Below are 19,040 nucleotides of genomic sequence, written 5' to 3' on the forward strand. Positions count from 1 at the left end.
ACCGTTCCCTATATGTTTTAGCCTCCAGTCCCCCAATCATCTTTGTTGCTGATAGATAAATAGAGATTATATAGACAGACTGACAGAGATATATGATAGAGGGAGAAAATAATAGCATCCATGAAGCCACCAGATATTCAGATATATAGATATGAATACAGATAGCCTAAAACATTTTGTTCTGCACATCCGATTTCATTTTCTCTCATTCTGTGCAATTTCATTTTCTTCCTTTCTCCGAGCTTTCCTTTCCCCTTAATTTTATTTCTTGAGATCCAGAACCTTTTAAAATCTCCGCATTTATCAGCCTGCTCATTGACCCAACTCAAGTGCCCCCTTCCCTTCGTTTCGAGATTTCCCCAAGTCTGTCGAGCATTCAGCTTTTGAACAGCTGCTGTACCCTGTCACGCAGTGCTAGCAATACAAACCTATGGCTAAGTTATCAATATTCTTTTTTTTTAATAAATGTACCTCTGACACATTCATTGCCATTTGAACAGAACGAACACACAAAAGGTCAGTTATTTCAAAAAAGCAGCAGCCTTGACACTGTGAAGGTGCATAGAAGCGTTTGCAAGATCAGTCCAAACCAATGCAAAAATAATTATTATAATATTTAAAAAAATACAAATAAGTCCTTCGGGGGGAGTAGGGGGGAAGAATACATATATTTTAGAAGCCCTGTCTTTGTCTGTAGGGGCCTCAAGTTAAACTGTGCAAACAGGAGCAGGAAAATACAGTTAAATACAGAATTGCTCTGCAAATATACTATAATTTTTTTATATATATATATATATATATATATATATATATATATATATATATATATATATATATATATATATATATGAAAGAGAGGCACTTGTGAAAGAAGGACCCTTGACAATGTAAAATGCAACAGCCAGCTTTGTGCTTTTCCTCGGCAGGGAACTGGCTCCTTTTGAGACATTTGTCATAACCGGACCATCCTGGCTGACGTTATGACCAAATGTTAGGCTTTCGTCCACGCCAGTCCCCCAAAACCCGCAAACCATCCAGCCCAGATGGACACAGGAGAAAGCTCCCCAACCGACTTCAGATTAAGTTCAAGAGAATCCAGATGTGTGTCGCTAGTGCATTTGTTAATTTCTCCCTTCGATCACATTAGAACTGCCACCCCAGCTTAGGAAGGGTTATTCTGGGGGGAGGGGGGAGCACCCAGGAAGGGTCCCTAAAGTCTGCCCTTATATGCTTTTGTACAGCCGCCATCTTATCAGCCTACTTTTAACAGCTCCCTGCAAACTCTCCGCTCGTCCCATTTGCTAGACACAGTTATCCCCTCACTCCTCTCGGCTGTCACAGAGGCATGACCTCTTGCTATCCTTTACCACGGGGTGGGGTGGGGGGAATAAGTGCCACGTTACACAGGGCCAACCTTGTCCAGGTGGTGTCATTTTTATGGGGCTGACCCAGGAATTCACCCCCCCCTTTTTGCCCCAAACAGCGCTAAGATCGAGCAAGATTTGGACATCTTTCCTAGCCCAACCCAAAGGGCCCATTTAGGAGTCTACAACAGGAAACCTCTGGGAAAAATTGATCTTAAACAGACTTTGTACAAAGCAGTTAAGGACAAACCTGCTTTTCGCATGGCCGTAGGAGTTGGCTCCCCCGTTCCCGCCCTGTTCCTCTCTCACGGCATCAAGTGCCGGACCCCGACACCCATCAGTAGGGAGTGCTGCCCTCCCACTCCACGAGATACTCCACTTTTCCCTCCGGGCTGATCCTCCGAGCCAACACTTGATATTTCTCCCCGCAAATCAGCCGGCCGGTGGCTCCGAAGTAGCTGCTGATGGAGGACTGGAGGTGAGAGAGGGATAAGTCATCCTCACTCAAGCTCTCCAGAGTCTGGCAGTCAATGGCGTTGTCCAGGCGATCCGAACTGCTAGCAGGCTCGCTGCCCTCCGAGGAGCAGCCGGGGACAAGTTGACGAAGATGCTCAGAGGATTTCTGCTTGGCGGGCTCAAGCGCCGCGTAGGTTTTGGTGGAGAGTTTGCGCTTCCGGCTCCCGACGTTTGTCCTGCCGAAAGAGGATAAGGAAAAAAAAACAGGTTTCTTAGGGCGGTGTGGCATGAGGCCAACCAGTGGTTTTAGAAAGCAGAGCCGTGGTTGCTAAGGATGTAAAATTGTGCAGGGTGAGGGAAAGGGTTGGGTGTGCGCATCTGCGTCTCTCTCTCCCTCCCTCTCCCTCCGTGTGTGTGTGTGTGTGTGTGTGTCTGTTTTGCAAAGGCCTGCAGGCAGGGAAATTTAGAATGGGAAAGGAGACAACGTCATCTATATTATTTATTATTAATATTTATTAAATTTTTATAATAATAATAATCTATATGAAAAACAAGGAATGATGAAAGTAATCTAACCTGTCTGAGCAGAGGGTTGGACTAGAAGACCTCCAAGGTCCAGCTTTGTTATTCTATTCTATTCTATTCTATTCTATTCTATTCTATTCTATTCTATTCTATTCTATTCTATTCTATTCTATTATTCCATTTTCTATCCTATCCTATCCTATCCTATCATCCTATCCTATCCTATCCTATCCTATCCTATCCTATCCTATCCTATCCTATCCTATCCTATCCCATTCCATTCTACATTCATTCTGTTCTGTTCTGTTCTATTCTATTCTATTCTATTCTATTCTATTCTATTCTATTCTATTCTATTCTATTCTATTCTATTCTATTCTATTCTATTCAGGGACTTGGTAATCAGTATATATTTATGACAGTTGTAACATCCTGGGGTGGTACAATCGCTACCTGCAACCTTCCCAATGAGCTTCCGATGAGCAAAATCAACAGGGGATGACACCAGATTTGTTTAACGACCATGTGATTCACTTAACAACGGCAGTGATTCGCTTAACAGCCTGGGCCCAAAAAGTCATGAAATTAACCCAGACATGTCAAACTCAGGATAGGTTGTGCGACATCAAAAGAGAAGCATTTTCAACTTATAAAGGACTAAGGTCACCTTGATTCACAGGACAGACTCGTTGAGGCCGAGCCCGACGTGCTGGCAGCATCCATAGAATCCACGTCGGAGAGACCCGAGCTTATGCTAGAAAAGGGGGAAGAATAGACGGTACTCAGTTAGGTTTATGCCAATGGTACGTTGCTGTTTGTGTGCAGCTGTGTCATTGCCCAACTAGGTGATATCATCAGGGCTAGAAGGACTGAAAAGCAACCCCTGCTCCCTTCCAGCACTGATGATGTTACCTAGTTTGGCACTGAAACGTCTGCAAGAAAACAACCAAGCTCAGAGAGCATCAAGGACCCCATACTCTTCTTCTCCTCCTCTCAACAAACCCCACTCCCTTCTAGCACTGATGATGTTACCTAGCTGGGTCATGAAACATCTACAAGAAAACCACCCAGCTCAGAGAGCACCAAGGACTAAAATAAAATAAAATAAAATAAATGAGCCATTTCCTTTAGATCGGAGTAATTTCAGTGGCAAGTTGGTGACCCAGATCTTTGGCATTCCATAACTACTGTTCAGGATCACCCAAAGTTGGATGTCTAGCTGATCAGCCGATTTTATCCAAAATTCATGAAATGAGGGGTCCTTGGTGCTCTGTGAGCTAGGTTGTTTTCCCGCAGGACATTTCATTACCCACTGCTTACACTGAGGATGTTACCTAGTTGGGTCATGAAACGTCTGCAAGAAAACAACTAAGCTTAGAGAGTGCCAAGGACCCCATCCTCCTCCTCCTCCTCTTCCTCCTCCTCCTCCTCCTCCCTGACAACCCCACTCCCTTCTAGCACTGATGTTACCTACTTTGGGTAATGCAACGTCTGCAAGAAAGCAACTAAAGCTCAGAGAGCTTCAAGGACCGCTCAGAAATGGATCTTTTTTTATCTACAAGGGCTGGAATCGGGTCACCGCACTAAGGCAGAGGTGCATTACCTTTTGAGACTCTGGATTTCATCCAGCGAGAAATCAAAGATGCAGGCCAGGTGGTGGTTGGTGCTCCAGGCTGAGGCAAAATCACTCTGTGGCAGGAAGGAAACAAGACCGGGGGGGGGGGGGGGGGGCGGGAACAGCCGTTATTCAGCATCCTCAAGCAGGAAAATAATTTCCCCACAATCCTCTCCCAGTCTCGCAAGGAATTTGGAGGCAATTCCCCACAGCTCTTTTTTTTTTCTTCCCCAAGCCCATCATTTTTATTTATTTATTTATTTATTTTTGCAAACTGACACTTGGAATAGCATCCTCCAAGAGGAATTTGGGCCTTTTCCTTCTCCGTTCGTGCTGGGATTCGTGAGGCAGCAAACTGGAAAGGAAAGAAAGGGGGGGGGGAGAAAGGGGAAGGAATCAGACAGGTGGCGCAAAGAACAAAGGGGGAAACAAACTTGAAAGCTCAAGCCAAGCGCCTCCGCTCCCTTCCCTTCGAGAGACCTGCTTTTGTAGGTGTGTTTGCATTTCCCCTTTTTCTTTGGCTCGCTCAGTCCTGCAAGCTTGTCCGGGAGGATTTTGCTGGGAGGATATGGGGGGACTCGGACCCGCAGGCGAAAGATGCATTTCTTTTTCTTGATTTCCCTCCCGCACACGAACCTGAAAAGCCACCGAGACAATCTAGCATCTTGGTTGGATGGAAAAAAAAAGAAACGTCCGCAAGAAAACCACCAAGGACCCCACAATCCTCTCCCCAAACCCCCCTCCCTTCTAGCACTGATGATGTTACCTAGCTGGGTCATGAAACGTCTGCAAGAAAACCACCCAGCTCAGAGAGCACCAAGGACCCCCACAGTCCTCTTCCCAAACCCCACTCCCTTCCAGCACTGATGATCTTCCCTAGTTGGGTAATGAAACGTCTGCAAGGAAAGCACCAAGCTCAGAGAGCATCAAGGACCTCACAGTCTTCTTCTCCTCCTCCTCCCACACTCCCTTCTAGCACTGATGATGTCACCTAGTTGGGTCATGAGACATCTTCAGGAAAACCACCCAGCTCAGAGAGCACCAAGGATGCCACAGTCCTCCTCTGTTGTGACTCAGGGCCAGCCTGTGGGTCCGGCAGCCGGCTCAGATGTCTCGGATGACTCAGATGAGGAGGAGGAGGAGTGTGTGGAAGACGAACCGGCTGATGATGGTTTGGAGGCTTCGCAGAGCCCCCAGCCGGGGCCCTCTTCTCAGCTGCGTGAGCCCGATAGTGCGGAGGATGATGACCCACAGCTGGCCCTGTTCAAGGACGCCCGACGCAGGAGGCAGTCGAGCAGGACCAAACAGAGAAAGGCTGTGGGACTCCTCGGGAGGAGGCACAGGGAGGCCACGCCCTGATCTCTAAATAAAAGGAGTGTTTGGGGAAGGGCTGGTTGCTGAAAGCAACCCTTCCGTTTGAGGATTCAAGTTCCAGTGTTTTTGTTTCTTGTTCTGTTGTTTGAGTAATAAATCTTGGCAGACGCTTTCCAGCCTTAGACGCTCTCCAGTCTCTACTGTTTGAACAGGGGTTTGCCTTATTGCAAGGCCGGTAGCAGGCTGGTTCAGAACATCCTCCTCCTCCTCTTCTCACACCCGACTCCCTTCTAGCACTGATGATGTTACCTAGTTGGGTCATGAAACGTCTGCAAGAAAACCACCCAGCTCAGAGAGCACTGAGGACCCCACAACTCAACCCTGAGCTACAACTATCCTCTTCTACCCAGTCAGCTGAATCTTTACACCGCTTGGGAGAAGAGATTCTTTTAGGCTCACCTGCTTTTGTAGCTGTTTAGTGCATCCAGAAGGAGAGGACCTCGTTCTGCCACAGGAGTTGCGGCCAACTGGGGGAGGAGATTATTTTTAAAGGCAAAATTAGCCCCAAATTAGCTTTCCACACCCGCGTATAATCCAGCGTCCACAATCCTTCCCTAATCTTCTGTGGAATTTCGTGGGTCCATTCTTGCTTGTCCCAGCTTTTTGCTTTTAGGTGTTGGGGAAGAAGGGGGAAAAACTTGGGAGAACTTACTTTGCCCACCTCAAGATCTCAGGTTTGATACCAAGTTGAGTCTGGAGAAGATTCCCCGGTCAACCCTTTTGACACACACACACACACACACACACACACCGTACCTTGCCAAGCTGAAAGTGGTCCCAGCGGTGATTGACGAAGGCCAAAATTTCCTCAAAGTTGAAATACTTCTTCTTACTTTGCACGCCCAGGTTGTAGAGGGCAAGGTGCACGACGTCCACCCTGTGTTTGTGTGTGTGTGTGTGTGTTCGAAAAACAAAGGAGACAATGACCTTCCCGTTGAGGGAAAGGATTGCAGGAGAGAGGGGGCAATTTTTATAGCATAAGGGGAAGGCATGGGGAATAGCATTCTCTGATGGCCGGATCTTTCTTTCTTTGAATTTGTTTTGTATACCTCCATAAAAATCTCTGCCTCCCCCCTCCTATTTTTCTTCCTCCTCCTCCTCCTCCTCCCCCCATATCTCTCATCCCACCTCTTCCTCCTATTTCTCATCTTCCTCCTCCTCCTTCTATTTCTCATCTTCTTCTTCCTCCTCATCTCTTCTTCTCCTTTTTCTTATCTCTTCCTCCTCCTCCTCCTCATTCTCATTTCTCATTATATAATAATAATAATAATAATAATAATAATAATAATAATAATAATAATAATAATAACAACAACAACAACAACAACAACAACAACAACAAGCCATACAGTTCATAAAGGTCTATACAGCAAAAAACCTTTGGACAGCATACGAGAACTGCGTTCCTTATATCACACAATTGTCCCTTTCTCTTCAACTCTTGTTTTCTCAAATTAAGGCAGGCGTGAAGCCCTGCCATTCCAAACATTTCCTGCTCCAGCGTAACATTTCCAAACAACGACGCTAAAAAAACGACAAGAACACCACCCCCCACCCCATCCCTAGCTTTCCGGTGGAGGCCGTTCTTATTGGCTCTTGTAATCCAGAAGCCGGAATCCAGAAGCCAACTTTCAAAAACTTAGCGGTGCCAGGCTGAGAACGGAGAAAGTTCTTTATGGCGTAACGTGGTTTGCTAATTCTTCTTTCCCCCCCACCCCCCAAGGGCTAAGTGGTGCCTGTTTGCAATAAGACACGGTGAATGGGAATCTTTTTATTCAGGGGGTGGGGGTCGGGGGGGGGGGAAGCAGGCCTTACCATCTTAAAGGCAAGCGTTTGAGATACTCGGGTCCCTGATTACACACCGTGCAGTAGAAAATATAAAATCTGGAAGACGCGCGAGAGAAAAAAAAAGAGTGAACAGGCTCCGATTATTCATTTTCGATGTGTGCAAGAACTGGAATCAGCTTCCCGCCCCCCACCCCACCCCCTCCAGCTGCTGCCGCCTTCGGTAGGGGCTGGACTACAAAACCCTTCCTCCTCAGCCAACAGCAGACTCGGGCCGCACCTACCGATCTCCAAAGAGCATGGGGTAGTTCAGGCACTGCATGCAAGCTTCGTGAAACCACTGGCAACAGTGAAGGCACTGCAGCATCTTCAGGTACCATCTGAGCAGGAAACGGGAAGACAGGGTTATTCGGTAGCGTCCAGTCCTCATTTAGCGACTGTCTCCGACAGCGACTACGGGCAGGTACGGGGGTGAGGAAAAAAGTGAGCTTCACGGCCAACCATCCCATCTGCCACCTTTGCAAGGCTGCAAAGCCAAGGGAAAGCTGTTTCGCTTAGCAGCCGTTTCACTGAACGACCGAATTGCTCGCTAAATGAGGACAGCCTCAGTCTATCTTGATTTCTAAGCTGTTGCTGGAAAATAATAATAATAATCTGAAACAGAATTGAGCTTCAAGCTGAGAAAGCCCCCTGCCCAACTCGGCATTTGGGGAGCGGGGGTGTTTCCCTTTTTGCAAATCGAGGCTCCAATTATTCAGAGCAGAAATGTCCAAACATGGCAGCTTTTTTAAGACTCGTGGACTTCAGTCCCCAGAATTCCTCTGCCGGCTGGGGAATTCTGGGAGCTGAAGCCGCGAGCTTTGATCTATGTACCCTTCAGCCCTTAATATCCCCCCCCAGGATCGGTTTCTCTCAGGGTAGGAGGGGGGCCCCCAGGGAAGAGGCCAAAGGAATGGCTTCAACCCCTGCCCTGTTTTTAAACAAGGGATTGTTTGCACTTCTCGGAGAGGGATTTAAAAGCAGTGGCCTCCAGCGGCCAAACTTTTAAAAACGGAAATATTTCCATCCCTTGGACCGGTTTGAAACAGCCGCCTTCCAGCTGCCGAAGCTTACGGCCGTGTTTGAAAAGGTGGGGTTGCCTATACCCCTTGGAGGGGAATTTAAAAGCTGTTGCCTCCAGCTGCCAAAGCTCAGGGCCGTGTTTTTTTTGTTTTTATAAAGGGAAATATCTGCATCCCTTGGGGATGCCGAAGAACAGCCTCCTCCAGCTGCTAAAGCTCTCCTCACTGCCACCCCCCTCTTGCACGCTTAAGTGATTCCCCCCACACACACACACTCACACCCACACCCTCATCGTCCCCAGCCGAACGTACTCGCCGGGACCTCCACAGTAGCAGTAACACTGCTGCTGGTTCGTCCTGTGCAAGGAATCCCATTCCAGCTGCTCCGGGTTATAGCACGGGACCATCTTGATCATCTGCAGGGTGCGGGCGATGGCGCCCTTGCGCAAGGCGCCCCCTTTCTGGGGAAGCAACAAGCAACAGTCTTTACGTGGCCCGCGCGAGCCGTTCCTGCCTTCTTCTTTTATCTATTAGTCCAAGCGTGGCAGTCTTTTCTTTTTTTAAAAAAAAATAAAAATTATCTGCTAACCAGGTCTCTGTGAGAATCCAAGTGGAAAAGATCCTGGATGGATCCTCTGCAGATCTGTGCTTTGCACAGTGTCCACCTTTCCTTTTTTTTTTTTTGCTGTTGTTTATGTTTATATTTATTGGATTTATATACCGCCCTTCTCCCGAAGGACTCGGGGCGGTGTACAGGGCAGTTGAGCTCCGGACGGCTCCCAACCTTCGCTCTTTCCGCCGTGACCTGAAGACTTGGTTGTTTGAACAGGCCGGCCTGGACTAAGGGTTTGAGTTTATTTTAACTATTTATAGTTAGGGCTAATTAATTTAATTTTCTTTTTAACTTTTGTATGTTGCATTTTATTGCCCTGTACACCGCCCTGAGTCCTTTGGGAGAAGGGCGGTATAGAAATTTAATAAAATAAATAAATAAATAAATTAAAACACAATATACAACATACAATATACAAAGTTTAAAATAAATTAAATTAAATTAGCCCTAACAAATAAAACACATTCTAAACATTTTAAATTTGAAATCCCAATCCCTCAGTCCAGGCTGGCAAGCTCAAATAACCACGTTTTCAGGTTGCGGCGAAAGGAGCGAAGGTCGGGAGCCATCCGGAGCTCAACAGGGAGCTGATTCCAGAGGGCAGGAGCGCCCACAGAGAAGGCTCTCCCCCTGGGGGCCGCCAGTCGGCATTCCCTGGCCGACGGCACCCTGAGGAGGCCCTCTCTGTGGGAGCGCACAGGGCGATGGGAAGTTGACGCCGGCAAGAGGTGCTCCCGTAAATAACCCGGACCCATGCCATTTAGGGCTTTATAGGTCATCACCAGCACCTTTGAACCTCCTTAGGGTTCCCCCCCCACCCCCGCAGGAATAGCAACCAGGAAAAAACCTCTTTGTGCGCCACTCACCCTCACAGCTAGTACAAAAATACATCTCCGACAAAACCAGGGGGTCACCAGGGACTCTTCGAGGCTCCCCACCAGAGGAATATGGCACTGTTGGTGGTAACCTGAGGAGGGGGAAACAGAAGTTTTTTAAGCTTCGATGCAGGAGCATCGACGACGTTACCAATAACCCCATTCCGGGTCAATACAAGTCACGGATGATGTTAGCTAGTTGGTCATAAAACATCTGCAAGAAAACCACCAGAGAGCATTGTTTTGCCCCCTCTTCCTCCTCCTCCTCCTCCTCCTCCTCCTCCTCCTCCTCCTCCTCCTCCTCCACTCCGCAAACCCCACTCCCTTCTAGCACTGATGATGTTCCCTAGTTGGGCCATGAAACGTCTACAAGGAAACCACCAGTCACAAAGAGCGCCAAGGATCCCACAGTCCTCCTCTTCCTCCTCTCTGCAAACCTCACTCCCTTCTAGCACTGATGATGTTCCCTAGTTGGGCCATGAAATGTCTGCAAGGAAGCCACCATGCTCAGAGAGCACCGAGGATCTCTGAGTCTTCCTCCTCCTCCTCTTCCTCCTCCTCCTCCTCCACTCCGCAAACCCCATACTCTCTTCTAACACTGATGATGTTCCCTAGTTGGGTCATGAAAGGTCCGCAGGAGAACCACCCAGCTCGGAGAGCACCGAGGACCCCACAGTTCAACCCTGAGCTACCAATAACCTATGGGCAACACAAGTCATTTGCAAATCAACGAGCTCAAAAGAGGTTGGGGTCGAAACAAATCTCGCCCCTTTTACTCAAAGCCTTCTCGTGCTGTTCTTACCCTTCCTGAAAGGTTTCAGGGGTGGGCCCCCCCCCTTCCTCTTCGGAAACCAAACGGGAGGTTTTGAGCAAGAAATGGGGTTTGGGGGTGGGGCGAAAACTTCTGGCCTCTGGACACTTCCGCCAAAGGAAGAACGGCTCCTTCAAATGTCCAAGAGTCATTTTGAACTCAAGATGGAAATGGTTTTGAGCGTTAAACTTTTTTTTTTTGCCCACCGCCACGCCCGAGAGGGTACATCCCATCCTCACCCACTGCAGAGAAACAACAGCGCGGACGATCCAGGCCCACCCAAAACCAGGATAGAGGAACAGCTGGAGAACATTCTCACCAACGCCACACTTCCCGCAGATCAAGATCTCATTCAGAGGCTCCGATCTCTTCTCCAGGCAGATGTTGCATTCCGGCTGTTCGCTGGGGACGCCAGCTAGAAAGCAGGAAGGGAGGGGGGAGAAAAAGGGGGGGGGGGAAGAAAGAAATCTGATAAGCCCGATCCGGATGTAGAATTGTAACCCAAGCCATCTGAAGGGCGACTCGGTGGAAGCAAATCCATCAGAATACGTGGATAATTCATGTTTTCCAACTGCCAATCAGTCAATGATGTGATTTTTCTTTTGGGGGGGGGGGAAGATAGCTTTCCTCAGGCTGGTTAACTCCTTGCAGCCAGGCTGACTGCAAAGGAAGCCAGGTTTTGCTCTCCGTTATTCAAAAGAGGGTAAGGGCACTGCAGACACGCCTCTAAGGCACCTATTTCCAAGGTGGTCTAGCTCACCCCACCTCTCCCCTGCAAGATTCTAGTCCTCTTTCATTTCATCAGCCCTCTGCCTCAGGAGCATCTGAAAACTCTTGAGGATTTCCCCAAGGACACCAAGAGGCCGGAAACGTTCACGCACCGTGCTGGATATCCTTCCAAAGCACCCAATATTTGGAGTTATCTTCAAAGATCACCAGGCAACTTTGCTTAGCCTCACTCACCTGTAAATGCAGGAAGGGAAGGGGGGGGGGAAATGCAGAACACAGAGCTCAGATGGCAAAGTCGGAGTAATCCCAGCCTCTGATCTTGATTCCTCCAGCTTTGCAAGACGGAGTTCTGCATTCTGCGTTCTGAGGCCACGCCCGAGTGCAAAACACGAAGCTGGGGTTCCCTCAACATCCTAAAGCGATGGGCTCTCCACACCACCACATGGGCTAACTTAATATGTTCTGTAGGAGAAAAAAAAAACCTCCCAAATTTTAATTGTCCGAGGACGTCTCCGTGGTCATGTGGCCGGCATGACTGGACGCCAAAGGCGCACGGAACGCTGTTCCCTTCCCACCGTAGTGGTCCCTATTTTTCTACTTGCATTTTTTACGTTCTTTCGAACTGCTAGGTTGGCAGAAGCTGGGACGAGTAACAGGCGCTCACTCTGTTATGCGGCACTCGGGATTCGACCCGCCAAACTGCCGACCTTCTGATCAACAAGCTCAGCGTCCTAACCCACTGAGCCACCGCATCCCTCATATATATATAAATATATATAAGGCCGGGAGATGAGAAAGGGAAAAGGAGAAAGTTTTTATTTACTCTCTTAATCTTCCCAAGATAATAAAGTCCATCAGTCCAACGGCACAAGACATACTGTCCTTCGGGCAATTTAGCCATCAGCTCCCGCCGGCTGTCGCGAGTTCTGGCTATCCAATGTGCCATCGATTGCTGCAGGTGTCCGAGGGCTGCATAAGTGCACCCAGGGTCAGAGGTCGCCATGCTCCTGGGCTAGAGAGAGAAAAGAGAGAGAGAGAGAGAAAAAAGAAGATATTATTTCTAAAAATGCACGGCTACGATTAACACCAAGACACCAAGCGCTCTCACTTCGCGTTCTTGATCTGGCGGTTTTAAGGCAATGGGAAATTAACATTTGGAGCAGGCAGATTTCGTTCCGCTGAATTAAATTAAAGCCGTGCAATTCCCAGGCTTTAAGATCCGGCTGCAAAGCATCTTCGGGAGACCAGAACTGAACCGAAACACTGCACAGTCTCAAGTTTTGAGTGACATTCAAGAAGCTGGAAACTTCAGTGCTGACCCAAGAGAGTTCTAGGGCAACCAATTCGCCAAAGTCAGAAAACCACCCGCTCTCGGCTGTATCGTGCAATTCCTGTAAGGTCCTTTGTACACCCGGGAAATGTGTACCCAGCCTGGTGGAAGGGCCAGCTGGGCAAAAGACGCCTGGCCGCTGGAAACCACATCTGGCTGGATTCCGCCCCTTAACGCCCGTTGCTGGAGGTAAGAAAGGAAGGAAGACGTTCCAGTACGCTAAGTAGCAAGGATCCCCTTTGCCAAAGTCTATTTTTGGCCTCCAGTTCTTGGCAGCCTCTGATCCATGTCGAGATTGTGGCATTCCAACGTCTGAGCAAGCAGCTGTGTCACACGGAAAACATCCTAGGTCACTTCCAAAGCTTTTTATTGCACAATTCAGGGAGTCACAGTTTCTGGTCATCAGAATGAGCAGGAAGCTCGGGAATGGGCTGAAATGCAAGAATAGCCTCCTGGGGCTCTTGGTCTAGATCAGCGTGACCCCCCTCCCAGCAACCTTTTGGGCATCAGGAACCGGTTCCGTAGAGAGAAGTGGGGGTTTTTTGCGCAGACCGGACGGGATGTGGTTTTTGCATGCTGCCTGCATCCCACGGATGGGGCTTCGCTTGTACGCGCGGTCCGGTTTCTGGACGGTGCTGGTCCACATACCGAGGGTTCGGGACTCCTGGTCAAGATGTTGGCTGGACACACCTTGGCTGATGGTCAAGGTGTGCTCAGCCAACCTCTAGAACAACAGCCTACAACAGGGTCATTGGAGGCTTTTAAGAAGAGACCGGACAGCCATTTGTCTGAAACGGTACAGGGTCTCCTACTTGAGCAGGGGGGCTGGACTAGAAGACCTCACGGGTCCCTTCCAACTCTGTTATTCTGATGCTCAAAGCTCCTCAGTAGCTGATGGGTTACGGAACCTCTTATGTTCCACGTAGTCCTCGATGTCTGAGCTCAAACATTTTCTTGCTAAGCGAAACATTTGTTCGGCCAATTTTGCCCCATTTTTTTTTACCACCTTTCTTGCCACAATTGTTAAAGAGAATCACTGCGGTTCTTAAGTTGGTAAACGAATCTGGCTTGCCCAATGCTTGTCAAAAGGTCACAAAGGGGGTTCGCGTGACACAGCAACCGTCATAAATATGAGTCAGTTGCCCCGTGTCTGAACTTTTTTTTGGGGGGGTATAAGTTTTTTTTAATTCATTTTTTTCCATACAATGCCCAGTGTCTGAACTTTGATCACGTGATTCCCCCAGGATGCTGCAACAGTCACCGGTACAAGCCAGTTGCCCTGCATCTTAATTTTAATCACGTGATGACGGGGATGCAAGTGTGAAAAATGGTCGTCAACCACTTTAGTGCTGTTGTCGCTTTGAACGGTCGCTAAATGAACGGGCGTAACTTGAGGACCACCGGGGCAGCAATGCCTCCAACCCAACGGATGGTGTGTATTTGAAATAGGTAGATCGCTGCCTTCAACTGAGGCTCTCTTAGTCAGAGAATAAAATTAGTGATATTTCCCATTCTGGGGCCTCCTAAAAGGTCTGACTTCACTTCCCAGAATTCTTACTTAAGCATTCCAAAGTTCAAAAAGTGCCTTTGGTTTTCCAAGAACGAGGCCTGGAATTCATCCGTTGTGTGTGTGTGTGTGTGTGTGTGTTTTGCTTTACAGAAAACCCATGATTATGCAAATGCCACACCGAGAAAGAATTTTGTTTAAAAAAAAACAACAGCAGTTATCTGCCCTGAATACTTTTTCCTAGAAGTTTTTGGCAAAGAGCTTTTCATTTCCAGCACTTGCGTAGATTACATCAATGCCGATTCCTTAAAAAAAAATAAAAAACTTAAAAAAAATAAAACGAACTCCCAAATTCTGCAAACTTCTCTTGGAATTGTCTCCGGAGGTGGTAAAGCAAAGCTTTTCCCCCCAGAAGGATTTTCACTGACATCATCAGCGTAACAACAACACTTGCTGAGCAGAGGAAGTGCAAAACTCAAGAAATCAAAGCGATATAAATAGATGGATTGCCGTTTATTAAAACGAGCTTAATAAATAAATGAGAAGTGCAAACACCAGTTGCATTTCTAGCAGCTTGGCTGGAGACAGAATAACAGAAATAGCAGACTTGAAAAGGACTTTGGAAGGTCTTCTAGTCCAACCCCCTCCTCAAGCAGGAGACCCTATTCCATTTCAGACAAACGGCTGTACGGTCTCTTCTTAAAAACCTCCAGTGTTGCAAGCACCAAAAACTTCTGGAGGCAAAGAGTTCTGCTGGTTTGATTGTTCTCACTGTCAGGAAATTTAACCTCAGATTACGAAGCAGATATAAGCAGCCTCTTACTTCTTTAATACTTAGGGGAAGACTGCATCTGATCAAGGAGGCTCCATCTATTCTCCCCTCCTCTCCCCAATTGCAAGCTTGTCACTCTTCCTACCCCCCCCCCCCCAGGAAGGGACTAGATGGGCTACAACCCGCTCTCAAACTCCTCCTCTCTCTTCCATGCTCCTCTCTTTGAAAAGTTTGTCAGAATGGAATAACTTCATCTGAATCTTACATTTGGAATAACTTCATCTCTCTTATTTTTTTTTGGGGGGGGGAAAGGAAATTCTTCCTCCCCCCCAGGATTTTTGTGTTTGTTTGTTTGCAAAGCTCTCAGGGTGACTAAGAGCCGGTTCTTCCCTCAGCCTGATATCACTGGCCGATTCAAAAGTGTTTTTTTTTTAAAAAGTGCAAAGTTGAATATCTATCTGTCGTCTGTCTGTCTGTCTGTCTGTCTATCCTGCCTATCTATCCTGCCTATCTATCCTGCCTATCTATCCTGTCTATCTATCTATCTATCTATCTATCTATCTATCTATCTATCTATCTATCTATCTATCTATGTCTGTGTATGTGCCTGCCTATCTATCTATCTATCTATCTATCTATCTATCTATCTATCTATCTATCTATCTATCTATCTGTGTCTGTCTATCTATCTATCCTGTCTGTCTGTGTGTTTGCCTGCTTATCTATCTATCTATCTATCTATCTATCTATCTATCTATCTATCTATCTATCTATCTATCTATCTATCTATCTATCTATCTCTGTCTGTCTGTCTGTCTGTCTGTCTGTCTATCTATCTATCTATCTATCTATCTATCTATCTATCTATCTATCTATCTATCTATCTATCTATCTATCTATCTATCTATCGTGTCTGTCTGTCTATCTATCTATCCTGTCTGTCTGTCTGTGTGTCTGCCTATCTATCCAACTATCCATATCTATCTGCCTATCTATCTATCTATCCATCCATCCATCCATCCATTTTAGCCTAGGTGGGGTCTCCAACGTCAAAGGTTTCCTGGGGTGGGGGTGGGGGTGGGGGTGGGGAGAGAGAGAGAGAGAGAGAGAGAGAGAGAGAGAGAGAGAGAGAGAGAGAGAGAGAGAGAGAGAGAGAGGGAGGATGCGGTCGATACAGTTACCCACCCAGGCAAGAACGCGGAGTCTCTTTGCGATGAAGAAAGGCAGTTGGAGATCGAGCAATTCGGCTTACTAAGAGGTCCCCACCCTTTCAGTTAGAAGCAGGGGAAGATCTGATCTCTCTTGCATTTGCAAAAAAAAAAAAAGAGGGAGGGTGTGGGCGGAGGGCCACCCTCGCCCTGACACCACACCCCCCCCCCCATACAAAGACCTTCCCACTGTGCCTCTGCTTTCGTTTTGGGTCGTTCCTACCAACTGGATGGGACACACACACACACACACACACACACGGTTGCACCTCAGGGAGGTGGAACCGGCTTGCTCTTCTCTCCCCCCCCCCCAGGGCCACCAAGAAGGGTGGGTGATGCCCCCCACCACCACCCGCAACATCCCCCCCTCGGGGTCCCGCCCAGCCAGAGGAGGAGAGACCGGTTGCAGCTAAGGAAGCCCCCGAGAGGCTGGTGCCAGCCTGAAGCTGGCGCGCCCAGGCGTGCTGTGGGAACGGGCGGCGGGCAACGCTGGGTTGGGCCAAGAGGATGCGCGGAGGGAGGGCGGGGGGTTCCGGCTAGGGTTAGGGGGTCCTAGGGCAGCCCCCCCAAGTGTCCCAGTCAGCTGCAATCCAGTTGACAGCCCCGATCTTTAGGTGCCATCCTGCCCGAAGGAAAGCCTCCGGATACGTGGTGTGTGTGTGTGTGTGTTTGCTCCCGTTTCTCTCCCTCCCCTTCTCTCTTTTCCCTCTTTCCCTCTCTTTTTCTCCATCCCTTTTCTCCTTCTCTCCCTCTCGCTCATTCTCTCTCTCCCTCTCTTTTTCTCCAGCCCGCCCCCTTCTCTCCTCCTCCTCCTCCTCCTCTCCCTTCCTCTCGACTTCTCTCTCTCTCTCTCTCAATCTTTCTCCCTCCTTCTAACGTCTCCAAACTTTCTTTCCTTCCCTTTCTCCCAATCGGCCTCTCTCGTTTTCTCATTCTCTCTCTCTCTCTCTCTCTCTCTCTCTCTCTCTCTCTCTCTCTCTCTCTCTCTCTCTCTCTCTCACACACACACACACACACACACACACACACACACACACGCGGAAGTGTATGCCGAGCAAAAGCAAAACTCGCCGGACTTCGCAATCCTCTCCCCACCCCCCCCACCCCTCCCGACAAGTCTGGCATCAACCCGGCCGGCTTGCAAACTCGGGGCGCCCCCCCTCCTCCTCCTCCTCCCTGCGCCTCCCGTGCGCCCCCTTACCTATTTGGGGACCCGGACGAGGGTGGGTGTGTGTGTGTGGGGGGGGGTGTCCTACCAGGTCGGCTCCCAGCCCTGCTCCATGGCCAGGGGAGGAGGAAACCTCCCGGGGAGGGGAGAGGGGGGGGAAGAAGAAGCCTTAGAAGTAAGCCGCTCTCGACTCCTCCGCGCCCCGATTGGGGTATCCTGAGCGCATCTCCACGTGTTCAGAAGAGCCCCCGTGCGCCCTGGGGTGGCCGCCGGCGCTGTCTGGAAGCAACCTGGAAGCGGCGGAGCGCCATCTTTCCCCCTCTCCTCCTTTTTCTCTTTCTTTTTTTTAAGCGCTACTTTCTCTCCTCCTCCTCCTCCTCTCTTCCTCCTTCTCTCTCTTTTCCCGCGAACGATTTCGGTTGGGCTCCTGGCAAACTAGCGCGGCTCCTCCTTCCAAGTTGCATCCGAGCCTTTTCCCTCCCACCCACCCACCCACCCAGCCACTCCGCCCAGCTTTTTTTCGAGACCGGCTTTTCCCGCGCGCGGAGATTGGGGAGGGGAAGGGTGGAGCCTCCCTAGCCAGGGGCAGTATACCTCGGAGCACGCACCAACGCCCCCGTGGCTGGGCGTGAAGAGGCCGCGCCAGTGGATTCAGCAGCTAAACCCCTCTTTTTGCCTCCTCCGTTTGGAAAGATGTTGGGAACTGGGATTTTGAGCGCAAACACACACACACCCCTCTCCCCTTCCCACCCACCCACCCACCCACCCACCCTCGGGTTGCTACTTTGAATCCCGGGTCAATAAATTATAAATTATATTCAGAACAAATATGGGACTAAAAAGTTTCCATTTAGCTTATGAGTAGATTTTAGTGGGATATTGTTATTGGTACTTTGTTTGTAGTTATGTTAAAGGGGAGTTAAAGCACATTATGAATTTGGTTAATTGTATATTATGCATAATTTTTATTTAGAATATTATTTATTTTATTTATTTTAATTCCATTTATATCCCGCCCTTCTCCGAAGACTCAGGGCGGCTTACAAGCTTAGCAGTATGATTACTGAGTAAATGAATATGAATATGATTATTGTAACTATAATCCTGTATTTAGCTCGGGGAAGTGGGGGGGGGAGAAGTGGGCGGGTTTGGGGTGGGAGGGATTTGCGGATATATTGTAAAATTTTGTTTTTGTAATTTTTTTAATAAAAAAAAAAGATGTTGGGAACTGGGATTTTGAGCGCAAACAACCCCCCCCTCTGCCCTTCCCACCCCCCCACCCCCTCGGGTTGCTACTTTGAATCCCGGGTCAATGTTATTTTGGTTTTTTTCCCTCTTCTATTGCTGGCAGCGGCCCAATAAAGGGGGAGGTTCCCCACCCATCCTTGGGTAGAGGTGATCCTCGACTTAGGGCAATTCATTTAGTGGCCACTTCACCTGTTAACGCCCCACCCCGTTTTCTTTACAGGTATCAAAAGCACTGGGAGTGTTCCTACCCTTAACTGCAACACACACACACACACACACTGCTATTTATTTCCACCCAAAACGTAGGTACAAGGTTTGCACGAGTTTCATTTCGCCCCCCCCCCTAGTTGGATCCTTGAACCCTGATCTGAAATATCTGAACTCATTCCCAGCTCAGTCGAGGGGGTATGATGCCAAACGGGTGCAAAGGTTTGACACCAGTTTTGGTTGGGAGTGAAATCAGAATCAGACTAGAAGTTCTGGAAGGGACCTTGGAGGTCGTCTAGTCCAGCCCGCTTTGTACGGTTTCGGACAAGGGACTGTCCCAAGTCTCTTCTGAGAAACTTCCAGTGACGGAGCACTCGCAACTTCTGGAGACG

The 19,040-nt window shown here is 48.6% G+C and overlaps 1 protein-coding gene across 1 annotated transcript; it reads right to left on the bottom strand.

Moving 5' to 3' along the window:
- Positions 1–1,701: 1,701 nt before the first annotated feature.
- PHF19 (PHD finger protein 19) lies at positions 1,702–17,604 on the bottom strand (the record flags this gene model as incomplete). The annotated part of the gene is made up of 15 exons (XM_081339822.1): positions 17,282–17,604; positions 12,032–12,220; positions 11,361–11,442; positions 10,799–10,894; positions 9,660–9,760; positions 8,493–8,641; positions 7,404–7,499; positions 7,150–7,218; positions 6,091–6,211; positions 5,734–5,801; positions 4,441–4,596; positions 4,240–4,315; positions 3,949–4,034; positions 3,013–3,099; positions 1,702–2,056 (listed from the first exon to the last, which is right to left on the bottom strand). The coding sequence occupies exons 2-15, from the start codon at positions 12,209–12,211 to the stop codon at positions 1,702–1,704; spliced, it is 1,722 nt and encodes a 573-aa protein (XP_081195948.1). The 5' UTR covers positions 12,212–12,220; positions 17,282–17,604.
- Positions 17,605–19,040: the final 1,436 nt, after the last annotated feature.

The sequence above is a fragment of the Vipera berus genome (genome assembly GCF_964194415.1).
Source record: "Vipera berus genome assembly, chromosome: 15".
In the NCBI taxonomy this organism is placed as follows: domain Eukaryota; kingdom Metazoa; phylum Chordata; class Lepidosauria; order Squamata; family Viperidae; genus Vipera; species Vipera berus.